Consider the following 14,225-nt stretch of genomic DNA (forward strand, 5'->3'; position numbering starts at 1 on the left):
CTGTAGCACCGGCATCACTGCCAGGGAAAAAAAATTAATAAAGTATTTAGTAAAAACAACTGTTTTTACAGCTTAAGAGGAACCCCTGGTTTATTACAGAGGGCAACAGGCAGGATAAGAAGAATATTAGCTGTGGATGTTTTTGCTATACCCCCCTATAGACACTGCTGCTCTTTGTCCGTCTCTACTCTCAAAGCCCAGTAGAAGGGAGCAGCAGAGGTATAACCCACAACTTGGGCCCAAAGCACTGCAAATCAAATACGACATTCAAACACATAACACAAGTTTTATTTTTTTACCTGTCATGGTTAGTGATTAATCTTTTTCTTCATTCATGTTATTCAGACAACTGAGAGAGAGATTTTAAAATACATGGCAAGACAACATTTTTGTTCCTGATCTCACCTATTTCAGCACATTTACTTGCTCCCGGTGGGCTTCCAATAAATATATGCTTCCCCATCCTTCAAAAATTTGAAATAAATTCAGAGTCTGGCAACAGTTTTATCTTCCAAATGAAGAGAAAAGAAATGAAGAAATTAAGAACTTACTGAAACAGATACCAGCTTTTCACAGGACACCTGCCTCTCCCGGCTTTGTCATTTTACAAACTAAAATATCAAAAACCAGCATTAAAACAATCATGTTTCCTTTGATAGTACAAAATACATAAAAATTCCAGGTTTCGCTTCCTGCAAATGAATGGCGCTGAACGTTCTTACACAGCAAAGTACCTACGGTTTAAGATTAGACGATATTAATAGTATGCAGGAATGTATCTAAAAATACATTTTTCACTTTCTAAAAACCAACTGTTGATTTAGCTGAAACTAGGAGCAATTTTCCATGATTTGAGGAATTTTTCATAGCTGTGCAAGAATGACAGCATGCATCTGTACTGCTGGCACTGTCACTAATACAGCTTAAATGGAGACAAATACAGTTTGATCATTCAAGCTGACGTGTATTTTTCTTTGAACCAATAGAAGCTTTTACAATTGCATTGCTGCAAACAATATTATTTCTTTCCCTGATATAAATCATGTTGTGCATATATTTTTGACTTCACGTTTCTTTTTGTTTCAGTTGTAGGTGACCAAAACATACCAGGAAAACAAAGCCAAACAAATATACGGAATTAGTCAGTTTTATGAAGTTTGCTTTATTTATTTAGAGTTAAGTAACTGAAAAAATTCTATGTCTGGATCCTTAATTCCCACTAAAGGGGCATAAATGCAGGCTGAAATATGATTACATTATAGGTAGAAGCTAACGTGCAAGAGTTGTGTTATCAAAAAGAGCTGCTGCTTATGATCTTTCTACAACCCCAGAACTGCCTGAGAAAATGCACATCTGTCATCACATGATGTAAGAGGCATTATTAAACCAAAAAGGCATCTGTCCTGAAGAACACTGCTCCATAAAGAATACCTAAAACAGGTTGCTTGTATCAACATTTCCTGCAGACCAAAGCATAATATCCTTGCCAGCAAACTTCAAATAAATAAAATAATGCCCAGTTCCACTCTTGTCAGTAATATTTTGTAAATCCAATGCTGATCACGAATTCATGGCCTGAAAAGCAGGGGAACCCCAACACTCTCTGTCCTGATAGGCATAACCATGTGAGATAGCATGGTGAATATTAACACAGTTGTGCTTTAGGCACCTAACCCAATGACCCAGCGTGGACCTAGTTTACAGTTCTGAATCAGCCATCAGAAGAGCTCCTTCCTCTCCACTGACTGCACAGAGCCCAGTCTTCAAACTTAGGCAATTAATCTTGGGCCCAAAGTTGAGTGGTCGGACTGCCTCCCACTCCATCTGTAAGCAAGTAAGATAAAGCTGTAAAAACAGATTTATCTTCCCTCAGCTGCCACCAACCATGGATGACTTCCAAAGTTGCCCCATCTCTGACTTCTCCCCTTGTCATCTTTCCCTGGTGTGTCCTCTTGCTCGCCTCACTGTTACCTTGGGCACAGAGTTCACGAAGACAGAACTTCCCATTGTCTCTCTTTGTGACATCACCAACTGTAACCTCATGGCAGCTTTTCTCCCAAGCTGAATATCCATGTGGATCAGCAAATTTGGACAAACCCATTTAATTTTTTTCTTTTTTCTCCTTTATTTATCTTTTTCTTCTTCTCCCATGTGTATCTTTGTGTGTGTGTGTGTGTGTGTGTGTGTGTGTGTGTGTGAGTCAATCCAACAGAATTACAGATCTGAATTTTGGAGTTTATATCAATGCCTATTTTCCATACTGCTTGAAGTCTTTTCAACAAGAAAAAAGAAAGAAAATATTTGAGACAGGAAGGTGTCAAACAAATAGATGTATTTTCACAGCTGAAGACCTATGAAAGTATATTAAATATGGCTACCCCTTTAATGTAATGACCCCATATTAGATGTGATTTTATATGAAAACTCTGATGGAAGGAAAGCTACTCTTCTTTTATGATAAAAGTCACCTTAGATCACTTAACACTGAAGTAGACTTACCTACATTTTTGTCTGTTAGCATCAATAACAGGCAGAGAGGCACCTTGATCATTCAGACAAAACTGCTGGACCATAAACCTATCCTATCCTCTTATGTGCTGTGTGCTTTTCTCTTCTGAAATCACTTAGGCATCTTTGAGCCCACTGAATTCAAGTCAGGAATCTGGGCAGGATTGCCAGCAGAGGAATGCCATCTTTTAAACATCTAGAACAAGAGACAAGGCTTTCAGAGACAACTGAAGCTGTCAGAACCCAGCTTCTCCTCCTCAGCTACACAATGATGGCACTGTGTGGGGAATCCAGCCCACGACTCTCAGACTCCTTTCTGAAAACCTGGCTACAATGAAGAGTCAAGTCAGGACCAAAGAGCTGAGCTTTCAGTGACAGCCAACCCCATAGCCACTTGTACCAGCTGTATAAACTCAAGTTGCTCTTTTTGTATGGAATTTGAGTGCTATCCAGCAACACCCAGAGAGCACCCCAAAAAAGATCTTTAACTGAGGTCATGAAACACACAAGTACAGTCCAAAACCTGCTTCTGAAATGTCACAGTCTACAAAATGGAAAGTTGCAAATAAGTTGAATACAGTCAATGTATGGTATTTTACATATGAAAAGATGGACTGGCTTTGGAATTTCTCTTACAAAATACAAGTGTACTGTGAGGATCAGTTTGGTTTTGAGATTCTAATACACAAAGCCACTGACTGGCTATGAGGCACATCAGTCTTTTGCAGCATAAAACCAGAAATAAACACAAAGTCATGATTTTCCTTTTAAAAACCAGTTTAAAACACCCACCCAAAAAGAAAATAAAATCCTGTCTCTGAATCTGGCTGACCAAACAGAGAAAAGATTGAGAAAAAATGGAGAAAAAATTGAGAAAAAGCTCAACCTTTTCTCAGCCTTCTGAAAGCTCCTGTATTTCAAATTTGGAAGGCAAGAAGTCAGGTACTTCAATCTAGAATCACAAAAAATTCAGCATGAGCAAACTAGAATTAGAAAACAAGATAGCTTGAAACTATTTATACAGTTCCCAAACTTCTGTTATGGTTCATAAGTGCACATTATGAAATACTCCTGTCCCTAAAAACTTTAAGACTAGTATATCGAAACAAGCCACGGACAGACTTTTTAGTGGGCACAGTACTGAAGACTGCTAATGAATAAGAGAATAGGATCTCTTCAAAAAGGGCACTTAGAATACAGAAAAAGTGTTTGGCAAAGGAGGTTAGGAAGTTGTTACCAGATGCCAGAAAGAAAAAGGTCCAAGGATGAGAGTGAGTGGAAAAAGACGAAGTAAGGACCAGTGTAATCACCATGCAAGATGAGCACAGCAATGACTTGTCAATGAAAGTAGACAAAGGCAGGTTCTGGAGAAAAAAGGGCAACAAACTGTGTGAATTACAACACTGCAGACCAGAAGTGGTAAATGCTCCATCCCCGTCAGGGTTCAAGACCAGGTTGGACGAAGCCTTGGGTGATACGGTTTAGTGTGAGGTGTCACTGCCCATGGCAGAGGGGCTGGAACTGGATGATCTTAAGGTCCTTTCCAACCCAAACCATTCTATCATTCTATGAAATCATGTCATTGTGGCACAAAGTCTGAAAAAATTGCATGCCACGAGGTTACAGTTAATGATCTCACAAAGAGAGACAATGGAAAGTTCTGTCTTCATGAACTCTGTGCCCAAGGTAAGAGTAAGGTGAGCACAAGGGCACACGAGGGAAAGATGGCAGGGGAGAAGTCAGAGATGGGGCAACTTTGGAAGTCATCCATGGGTTGGTGGCAATTGAGGGAAGATAAAATTTCCAGTGCAGTGGTTCCCAAACTGAGCATCGGAAGGACATAATCACCTTCCATAGCTCTCCAAGGGCTCCTGGCTGGAAGGGTATCCATTAATAATAAGCAGAATATTGCTATAACCTTCCCCATCAGTCTACCATAAAACAGGTCAGTAGCTGGTGCTTTTGAGACAGAAAAGCAAAGAACCAAACTGAACCTCAGGGAACAGCATAAGCAAGTGGATAAAGAGCCATTTAAGGAGACATTCCGTAAACCTAAGCAAAGCAGGAGGAGAATCTAAAAAGCCCTGAGAGACAGGAAAAAGAAAGTCTGCTAGAGCACCTCTCCTGTGATGAATGGCTGGGAGAGCTGAGATTGTTCAGCCTGGAGAAGCTAAGACTCTGGGAAGACCTTAGTGCAGCCTTTCAGTTCTTAAAAAGGGGCCTATAAGAAAGATGGGGAAAGACTTTTTATCGGGGCCTGCTGTGACAGGACAAGGGGTGGTGGTATTAGACTAAATTACAGGAGATTCAGGCTGGATGTGAGGAAAAAATTCTTTACAATAAGGGTGTTAAAATACTTGAATGGGTTGCCCAGAGAGGTGGAGGATGCGTCATCCCTGGAGACACTCAAGGGCAGGCTGGATGTGGTTCTGGGCAACCTGATCTAGCTGAAGATGTCCCTGCCCACTGCAGGGGGTTTGGACTAGATGAGCTTTGAAGGTCCCTTCCAACCCAAACAATTCTACGATCAACCCAAAACCTGGAGGACAGTAAGCTGTCCCTTTGCACTAGATGGAGACTGCTAATGACTGTGACAGAATTTCCACTGGAGCTTAAAGGAGAAAGGCAAAGGAGAAGAAAACAGAAAGAATTAGGAGAAAACCAAGGGAAAAGCAGCACAGGAAAACAAGAGGAATGGGGCCCTAATTAGATAAATATGATATGAGCAGAGTTTTTCATTTGTGTTTTCCTTGAGAAACAAGATTGCCAGGAGTCTGAAGGGAAAGGTAATGAGTCAGAAAGGAGAAAGGAAAAGGCTTGAGGAAAGGACATCATATCAGAGATGCAATGCAGAAGGAGAAAGGAGTGAGTTTAAGGCTTAATGTCACAGAATAGAGATGTAAAATCATGTGAAGAAAGTAACACTGGAAACAGGAGTGAGGAAAAAGAAAATGGCAACAAGGTCAGAGGCAAAAAATTAAAAATAAAAAAAAAGGAGAATAAACAGATTTGGTTGACATTTTAGTCTAGCTTCTTACAAAATGGGCTTGTGCAACCCAGGAGTCTGTAAGCGAGGTTGCCTCTCCCCATCCCAACAGCTTTTGAACCTGCTGGTCAGCTTCAATAAAACTCCAAATCTTGAAGAAAATAAAGCCCTATGAAATTGCATGGAGATGGGTGTTGAGGTAAAGGAGAAATTCATTTGTGTTCCGTAACTAGATTAAAATCTGTAACATGAATTCTTCTTTATTATTATTCACCAGAGAATCAGCGTGTAACTCCATCTCCGTACCAAGCAGAAGCTTTTAATGACCTATAGGCTCTCTAATAAACCTGTGTTAACCAGCTGAAAGGCAGAGATCCAAAAGAGAAAAGGCTTCCCCAGCAGCACTGCTCAATACACAGTACTTATTGAAAGACGAAAAGCAACTGAACAGATTTTTGCATTAAGAAGGCTGGACAGAAAGAGAAGCATCAAGGACTGATATTGGGAACCAAGGGTGAAGGTAAGCTTGAATACAGGCTGAAGCCTGGATGGCTAGAAATAAGTACAAGGTGGCAGCTTTCTTATGGTACAGCACCAAGAAATGCTTGTATGAAAACAAGTATAGAGCAAAGATGAAGGAAAACAAAAATAAAACCAACAGTCCAAAAGGGCTTAAGTGAAAAGGGTAACATTCTTCAGAGAAAGAGCAGGAACTGGAAGAGTAGGGGTTTCTGAGGCAGTCTCTGGTGATATGGCCATGTACTGCTGTCTGCTGTCATCCATCCATCATCCATATCTTGACCTGAAAGCTCAGACAACTTTTAAAGCAGGCTTAGTACATGACTTACCACCAAAGGTGCCACTGGTTGACTCAGTGGTCTCATCATATTCTTTGCCAGCTTCTGGCACTCACAAAGGAAGCTGATTCAATCAGTAGAAAAGATCATAAAATACAAGTTCTACCTGTTGAAGAGCTAGCATCAACTAACCCAAGTCATACCAGTCTCAAGCAGCCAAGTTACAGCTTTGAAATCTCATTATTTCCCCTAGACTGACAGGCTTTCTATGTAGCTAATTTTTAATTTCTTTTTCTTTTAACAGCAGCTATTGCTAAATACTGAATTACCCCATCTTGCAAATTAGCAAGTGAAGACGATTTTGTTGTTGTTGTTGTTGAATAATGGCTAGCACATTACAAGATGGGTTTCCTCATGTATTTTGACAAGTGCAGTCTTGCTTTCATCACGCATGAAAATGCTTTGCAGTATGCCAGTAAAAGACCTACAGCTTATTTTTGCATATTTTTCAAATATAATGAAGTCTTAGGGACATGTGACCTTTTTGCCACAGTCTGCAATTACGTCTGCACTTAGAGGGAATTCGTGGGTGAGCAAATGACACCACCATCTGTGTGTTAGCATCAGAGTATGATGAGAGATCCTATTTAATGAAATTAGCTACAGCACATTCTTACCATAGTTCTTCCTAAAAGACGCCTACATTTTGATGTTTTTGTGGCATCTAAAAAAAAACAACAACCCAGACATGATACCCAAGGAAAACCTCAAGACGAGAAAGACATTTTAAACTCAAGGTGAACTTGAATAGCTACTTTCATTACTTCAGTATCTACAGCTATGAAACAGGGAAAACCAGGCTCCAGTCCTATAGCTTTTTGCCAAATGACACAAACCCAGGACTATGATATGTTACGTCACCACAGAAGGCCATTAGCATGGAAGAAGCTGCAAGTTCAAAGGATAAAGTAAAAATGGCTAACTGCTCAGTATCTGAAAATATTATAACATTTCACAAATATAAACCAGCAAAACACCTTTTATTAATTTAACCTAATTATTTATATGGATATAGCACCTGTCACATTTTTGGCATACATTAGTATCTTCACTGCACTAAACACTACGCAACTATTTTAATCTGAAAGATGGAAATCATAGGTCTTATTTTAACTGTTAAAGAACATTGCAATACGGTGCCATAACTAATTAAGTTAAATATGAGCGCATCTGTCCTACAATATATTCCCTCAGCAACTTTTGCACTACCTTCTTTCTTTCATGCTTACTGTTCGCTGTATGCACATCTCTAATTATTGCCTTAGACTCATGGCTTAGCTGACACTCCTTCTCTGCTGTGTATCTTTTTAGATATTCTTTACTTTAGAACAGTGTATTGTATTACCAAATCCTATGGATAGTCAAGTCATCTTCTGACAATCGGAGCACTGGAAAGCATCTAGCAGATGTACCAGCCCTGTAGTCTGCCAGATTAAATTTTGTAAATACCAACCTGCTAATGCTCAAATTCCCAATTTGATTTGAGATTAGTCAGATAGTTAGAGTCTATGCCAAAAACTTCCAGATGATCAGATCCTGTTCCCAAATTCTACCCCCTAGATACACAGAGCAGCACACAGAAAAAGGCTGAGAACAGCCAACAGCTGTGCGAGTTCTGACATGATGGACAGTGAAGAGTCTCAAAGTGTTTTCACTTTACTCTTTGATTATTTCTGCATCTGTGATCACATTCTTATGTTAGTCAATACTTATGGAAGTCTCTGAAGGACATACTTTGGAAGAAGCAATTCCAGGCATGATGGTAATTTACTTGGCTTTACTCATGGATCAGAATTAATTCACGAAAGAAAGGTACAGGGGTCTTTGGAGACAATCAAGTCACACCAAACGGCATTGCGCTGCCTCTCTATAAAATGAAACGCTGTCCTATAAAAGGAAAGGGAGATGATGGTACTCACCTTACATCCCTCACAAGCACTGACACCATAGTGATATCCGGATGACTTGTCTTGACAGACAAAACAGGGCTTGTAAACACGAGGGGGTGGAAGTGGTGAAGGAGGGCTCGGAACAAGTTCCTCAGAACTGGTGCTCTGAGTTTCAACTGCTACAAAAGAAAAAAGAAATAACTGAATGTTTCATGAAGGAATTTTAAATAACTGATTGTTTACTGTATTATAACTATTAAACTATAATAAACGTTCATTTGTCTTTCCTAGCAAAATTTAAGGGGAACTAAAGCAAGGCAAGTAATGACAGGACTACATACTATAGCCTCAAAAGTATATCTTAAAATATCCAACCATTTTTCACAATCCAGCAACTCACCACCACAAAAGCTTCAGCTCTCTTCAGAGACAGAGCTTGCACCTATTACCAGGCTCCAAAAATACAGATTTTCTAGTTTTAGTCTACTGAACTGTGTGGGATCCATGTGTGCATGCTGGATATCAGGAAACTGTGACATGCACCCTTCCAATTGGTACTGAATCTTGGAAGAGGTCTTATATCATCACTTGCCTTCTTCTACAAAATGTGCAATTCTGCCACAGCAGGATAGCAGCATGCATCAGGACATATGTAAAGAGACAAAGGACTAAGTGTAATACCTGAAGTGAAAATTGCCTGATTTGTCTTCTTCTTTAAACCAGCACAACCCAGCAAAACATCCTTACTAACCTTAGGATTTGTAACATCAGGAAACCTCTCTGAGAAAGAGCTACTTACACACTACAACCCCATAGTCCTTTACTGCCTTAATATTTCTAGATGGTCATTTGTTTTGAACCTGATGAAAAGCCACTTTTCCCTTTCAAGGAAAGGACATGAAAGCTCTACAATGCAAGATAAGACATGCGAACTACATCTTTCCAAACATCTGCATTAGTTTTCTGTGATATCCTGTCATCATTCCTCACATTTATGGTAGATGTACAATACATTTTCATGTTTCACCTAGTCATCTGCTGCTTCTCAGATAAATCCCTCTAACTTTTCAACAGATATACAGAAGTGACAGGATCTGTGAACTCAGATCTATCCAGAAATAGTAGGCATTACCAGCAGAGCTAAATCTCAAGACTACTACAGCAGGCCCTAAAGAACATTCCTCAATGGAAAAATCTTAGACAAGATTTACTGACCCTGGTTTTTTTCAGATTACAAAGATGATACATTTGTATTAAACTCATGATTCATTGTCAACTCATGTGCTGCAGAATTCACAGAGGGCATCATGGAGCACAATGCAACCTCTGATTACTTGTGAGAGAAGGGCCTCTTTCTGCCATTTTTACTATGGTTAAGCTAGAAGCAACTTCAAAGACAAATATTCTTTGAGAAGAAAAGAAATGCTTGAGTGACATGTTAGAGGCTGTATTTTAAGAAAAAAAAAATAATGCTTCAAACAGGAACTATTTATACATCTAACAATAAGGAGGCTGTGAAAAAAACCCAAATGAAAAAACTCAGAAAAGTAAAATAACATAGCTCCATAAATTGAGACATTAAGACAATTCTAGACCTGTACTTAGGTTTTTCAGCATTAAATACACTGAACCTTGGCAAACCTGCAGGTTCCTACTGCACAAAAACTTTGATGAATTTTTTTCTTAATGAAAACACAGATGAGAACAATCATTTCTTTTCAACAGTAACTTTTGGTATTAAAGAGAGCTAGAGAGTTCTGTTATTGATCTCTGCACAGCCATCCTGCTTGAATCAATAATCTATTAGTACTTTAAAAATAAAGTTAAATTCATCAAATACCCTTGAGAGGCCTCAAACATTCCTCACCTTATTTCATGCTCGTACATGAATTATGGTAGCTTCCAATCAGCCTATGGAATGGTAAAATTTTAGCTTTAAAACTCTAATACCAGAAGACAATGTGTTTTGTATTAGCTCATTCAACTCTCTCAGTCCATCTGAAAGGCAGGTTTTAGGCTCCCCAGGCAAAACAAGGTTATTATTCAATAAAAGAACTGCATTCTTGCAATCCTTCTGCAAGTTCAGTTTGGCGAAAGCAATCTTTGAGGGGTAATACTGATACACTTCTGCTTTTTTTCATGATTTCATGCCAAACAAGGACCAGCTTGTAGCAGTGTTTGAGCCATAGACCACATGTAGCAGAGAGGTCCGTCAGGCACTGGCCAAGCTCCAGCAACTTGCGATAACCAGAGAGATTAAGCTACTAGTTCAGTTAATAAACACAACATAGTCAACAACTGAAGAGCTGAAGGTGCTGCTACAGAATTCTTTTCTAGACGATTTGAAAAAGAAAGAGACATTGTAAACCAGAGGTCACTCATTAAAACTCACATATATATATATATATGTGTGACACTGAAAGGGCTTTAATCTATTTAATATAATACTTGCATCAATCAAACAACTATCATGGGAGTTATTTTTTTCTTTTTGTAAGAAAACCCGATTTAGGAACATTAATTTCTGATCACAGGCAAAATGTACAGTTTTCTGGAGAAGTCTTGAACTCAGGTTGCACATGCTCAACTCTTTATCCAGCTTCTAACTTACTATTCTTCCTTGGATTTAGACTTTAACTCTTTATTTGAAAATGTATATACTGCCATCATGGAAGCGCAGAAATGCAGTGCAGGCATCTGCAGCAATTCATGCTCAGCAGGTATAAAGCATTATTTCTATATCATGTCAGTGGCTAGGGGTCACACGACAGCAGAACCCGCTTTCTTCCATGCATGCCTGCACGTGCAACGTGGGAAAAAAAAAAGAAAGGATGGGGGAAGGTAGTTGACATTTCCAGAAGAGGTATCTTTAAAGAAGTCTTAGGATTTTAGGAAGAATTTAGAAGTGGAGGGGGAGAAAATGGCAACCTCTTTCCATGCCCTGCTGTCTTGTCCTGCAGGATGTGACACTTCAGGGTCCCTACTCACCTGAGAAAACAGAGCCTCAGTGCTGTCACCCAACAACTGAATGCAGCTTAAGCACACAGGGACTTAAACAATCGGTCACTTCACAATTCCTAAGATGTCTGAAATATTTCTAAAGGTTAGATAAAGCAGCAGATAAGATCTTTAAAAGCACAGCATGCTTTGTGAGAGCTAATTTACTGCCAGCTAAACCCTGTTGACAGATGGAGGAGGTATTTTACTTTGTGACCATCTAGAAGCAGGCAGGCACTAGGAAATGCCTTGAGTTTTGCTAGAAACTTATAAGCTTGCATGTTAATGCGTACTTTGGGCAGTTGAGTCTTAAAAGAATAAGAAGTTGTAAAGCAAATGGCATTTCCTGGATAGCCTCAAGGGAATTTCAAATACTGAGCTCAGGGTCCCTGGTGGGAAGCAGCAATTTCAGCTAATTAGGGTGAATAGCGAAGTGTTGCATTTGGTCAAAACATTCTGTTAACCCTCATTTTTGTTGGCACCAACCAGAGTCTGGATTTTTTGCTGTTCTCTCTGTGTGTGTGTGTGTGTGTGAATTCACTGCAGGAGTGCAAGGCACGCAGCTCACATACATTAGGCAGAAAGTCAAAGGAAACGCCAAAGTTCAACTAAAGTACAAGTAATTAGAACCAGATTCTCTGCTGCTTATATGTGTGCATTTGATTGTAGAAGTTATTTATAAGCCTCCAAACATTTGAAAAAATAACTATATACTGTAGATCATTTAATTTTTATGTCTCGTCTGGAAAAAAAGTCTGCTTTTAATCATCTTCCAGGAAAGAGCCAGGAACTGGAAAAGTGGGTTTCAATTGTTTCAATACAAATTTCTCTCTTTCATGTGCCACATAAAACTATACTATAAAATTAAGTCCAAAATATCATAGACTCAGCTCTCCCATCCACCTTTTTTTTTCTTTTTTAATAAAAATCTTCTTTGAATTTGTCATGCTTAAATAGTTTGCATTGTTCTGAGAGTTTGGGTTTTGGTTTAAAATTGTAGTTTGGAAGACAGACAAGGAGAGCAGAGAAAAAGAAAAGAGTGAGAGAGAAAGAAAACATTATGGTGGAGACTTGCCAGCCTTGACTTAGTAACCTGGCCATGACCCTTCAGTGAGTGTGTGTTTGACCGGGTCACATATGACTCTGGCTGCATACTGTTGCTGGGTTATAAGTCCCAGATATTTTTACCATATATACAACAGGTGGGGATCACAGACAACATAAAGAGGAAAATTAAGTCTTCTCTTTTGCAAAGACTCTAATTTTCTCCCTTGCAAAGAAAACAACACAAACTAAAGAAGTCGTGCTACTATTTCATGTATTGGTACTTGCTGTGCTGGCTTGCTGTTCTGCCTAGGGGTTGGTGGCGTGGAGGTAGAGTGGACTGAGGGCAGGAAGACATAGGAAAAGGCTCATGGGAAGCCATGTGCAAATGTTAATCAATGCAGTCACCACCATCAAGTCTTTCCTCACAGAGCTGGGTATGCATCGAGGTTCAGGAGGGAATGCTTCTTATTTCGAGATAACATAGCTGGATTAAAACACGGGCTGCCACAATAACTCCAGATTGAGATACTATTATCAAGATTTTCAGAAATACTTAATGAAGTATGTTTTCCACATTTGAGAGTTTCTTTTTCATTATTTGTGTCTTGCTTGCTGCATACATCTGCCTTAATGCATGACATTAAATATAAGTTATTCTATTTTAATTCTTCATTACAATTTTGCCAGTAATAATCAAGTCATAGTTCATCTCTACAAGACCATCTCAGTGTTAAAAAAACAAGGTGGTATTTGGGCTGAAAGCCAAAAAAAACTCTCAAGTCTTCAGGTTTGCTTTTAGTCTGAAAAGGGGCATTCCACTTTCAACATAAATATCAGAAGACGAAACTTCATGACCTGGTTTCTGCTTGAGGGTGCCCAATTCAAAATCCTGTTATTTTAAAAGCTCAAAGAGTATCCCACAGGCTTTTCCTATGTGCTGCTGCTCAGGATTTCTAGAGTATGACTGAAATCACAACAGAAGTAGGAAGAAGTAGAGGTTATGGAGCTCGAAGCCCAATCTGCAAGGTCTTACTAATAAGAAACTGCACACAAGGTCACCCAAAAGGTGTCTCAGACCAGGTCATTTTAAGTGCCATGCCTAGGGCACAGGCTGCTGCTGCCAATGGCTATCTCGGACAAGGTGCAAGCCCCAATAGGCATAGCTGAGTTGGCAGAAGCCTCTAAAGCCAAAGTGCTTTTGCTGTTACAACTCTTGTCAGTTAGAGAGTGATATGGACAGCTGGCTTCTGTCCCGTCACATCTGGGAGAAGAGGGGTCCTGCTGAACTCTGCTCTCTGCCTTGTGAGTATAAGCAGCAGTAAAGCACACTCTCCGCTCTGATATCCTTACCCTAATGAAGTTCCAAGTACAAATTTGGCCATTCCTTCACTGCAAGCAGACATACCATCAGGACACTGTTTTCTTCCCTCACCCTTTCACATCTCATGTACTTATACAGTACAGTATTTTTGGCAGGGTCTCAGAATATGCTGTACAGTAACCAACACTGCAGGACCTTCAAGTACTTCTCCAACAAAAATAATGGTAATGATCGTGATCCTGCCAAGTCAAAATGTATTTTAAAGAATGAACCTTGAAAGGCCTCCATAACCTTGAAAGGAGCTATTACTTGAAAAGCAGCTCCTCAGAGTGCTTTTATTTTAACTATTTCAGTATTTCAGTGTTAAAAACACAGACTAACTTTGAAGGATGTGTCTTAAAAAAAAGGGGACTTCTTCATATTCAGCAAATGTGTTTGCTGTGTATATACCAGTTGTATTTGCCAACTAGAATGGCAAAAGTGTTTACACTTGACTGCTGAATCTCCTTCAGTTTAGAACTGGGAGAGAGAGAGCGGCATCATACTCCTTCATGCCTTTCATCAACAAAATTGCCAAGCTTCAATTGCAAATCTTTAATGTTATCCAGCAGAGTCATGTA

The 14,225-nt window shown here is 39.4% G+C and overlaps 1 protein-coding gene across 11 annotated transcripts in view; it reads right to left on the reverse strand.

Moving 5' to 3' along the window:
• The window catches only part of RARB (retinoic acid receptor beta), a 324,032-nt gene that overhangs the window by 60,237 nt on the left and 249,570 nt on the right, over nucleotides 1-14,225 (reverse strand). For 8 of the 11 annotated variants that reach the window (XM_061362668.1, XM_061362669.1, XM_061362672.1 and 5 more), the window contains one exon: nucleotides 8,271-8,419. In XM_061362668.1, the coding sequence (XP_061218652.1) occupies nucleotides 8,271-8,419 (149 nt within the window). Of the gene's footprint in view, nucleotides 1-299; nucleotides 419-8,270; nucleotides 8,420-14,225 lie in introns of those variants that run through there. The other 3 variants (XM_061362674.1, XM_061362676.1, XM_061362679.1) reach the window with 2 other exon arrangements.

This window comes from Neopsephotus bourkii, unplaced genomic scaffold (assembly GCF_033783945.1).
Source record: "Neopsephotus bourkii isolate Nb327-2 ecotype Australia unplaced genomic scaffold, CSIRO-AGI_Nbou_v1 NB_1132, whole genome shotgun sequence".
In the NCBI taxonomy this organism is placed as follows: Eukaryota; Metazoa; Chordata; class Aves; order Psittaciformes; family Psittacidae; genus Neopsephotus; species Neopsephotus bourkii.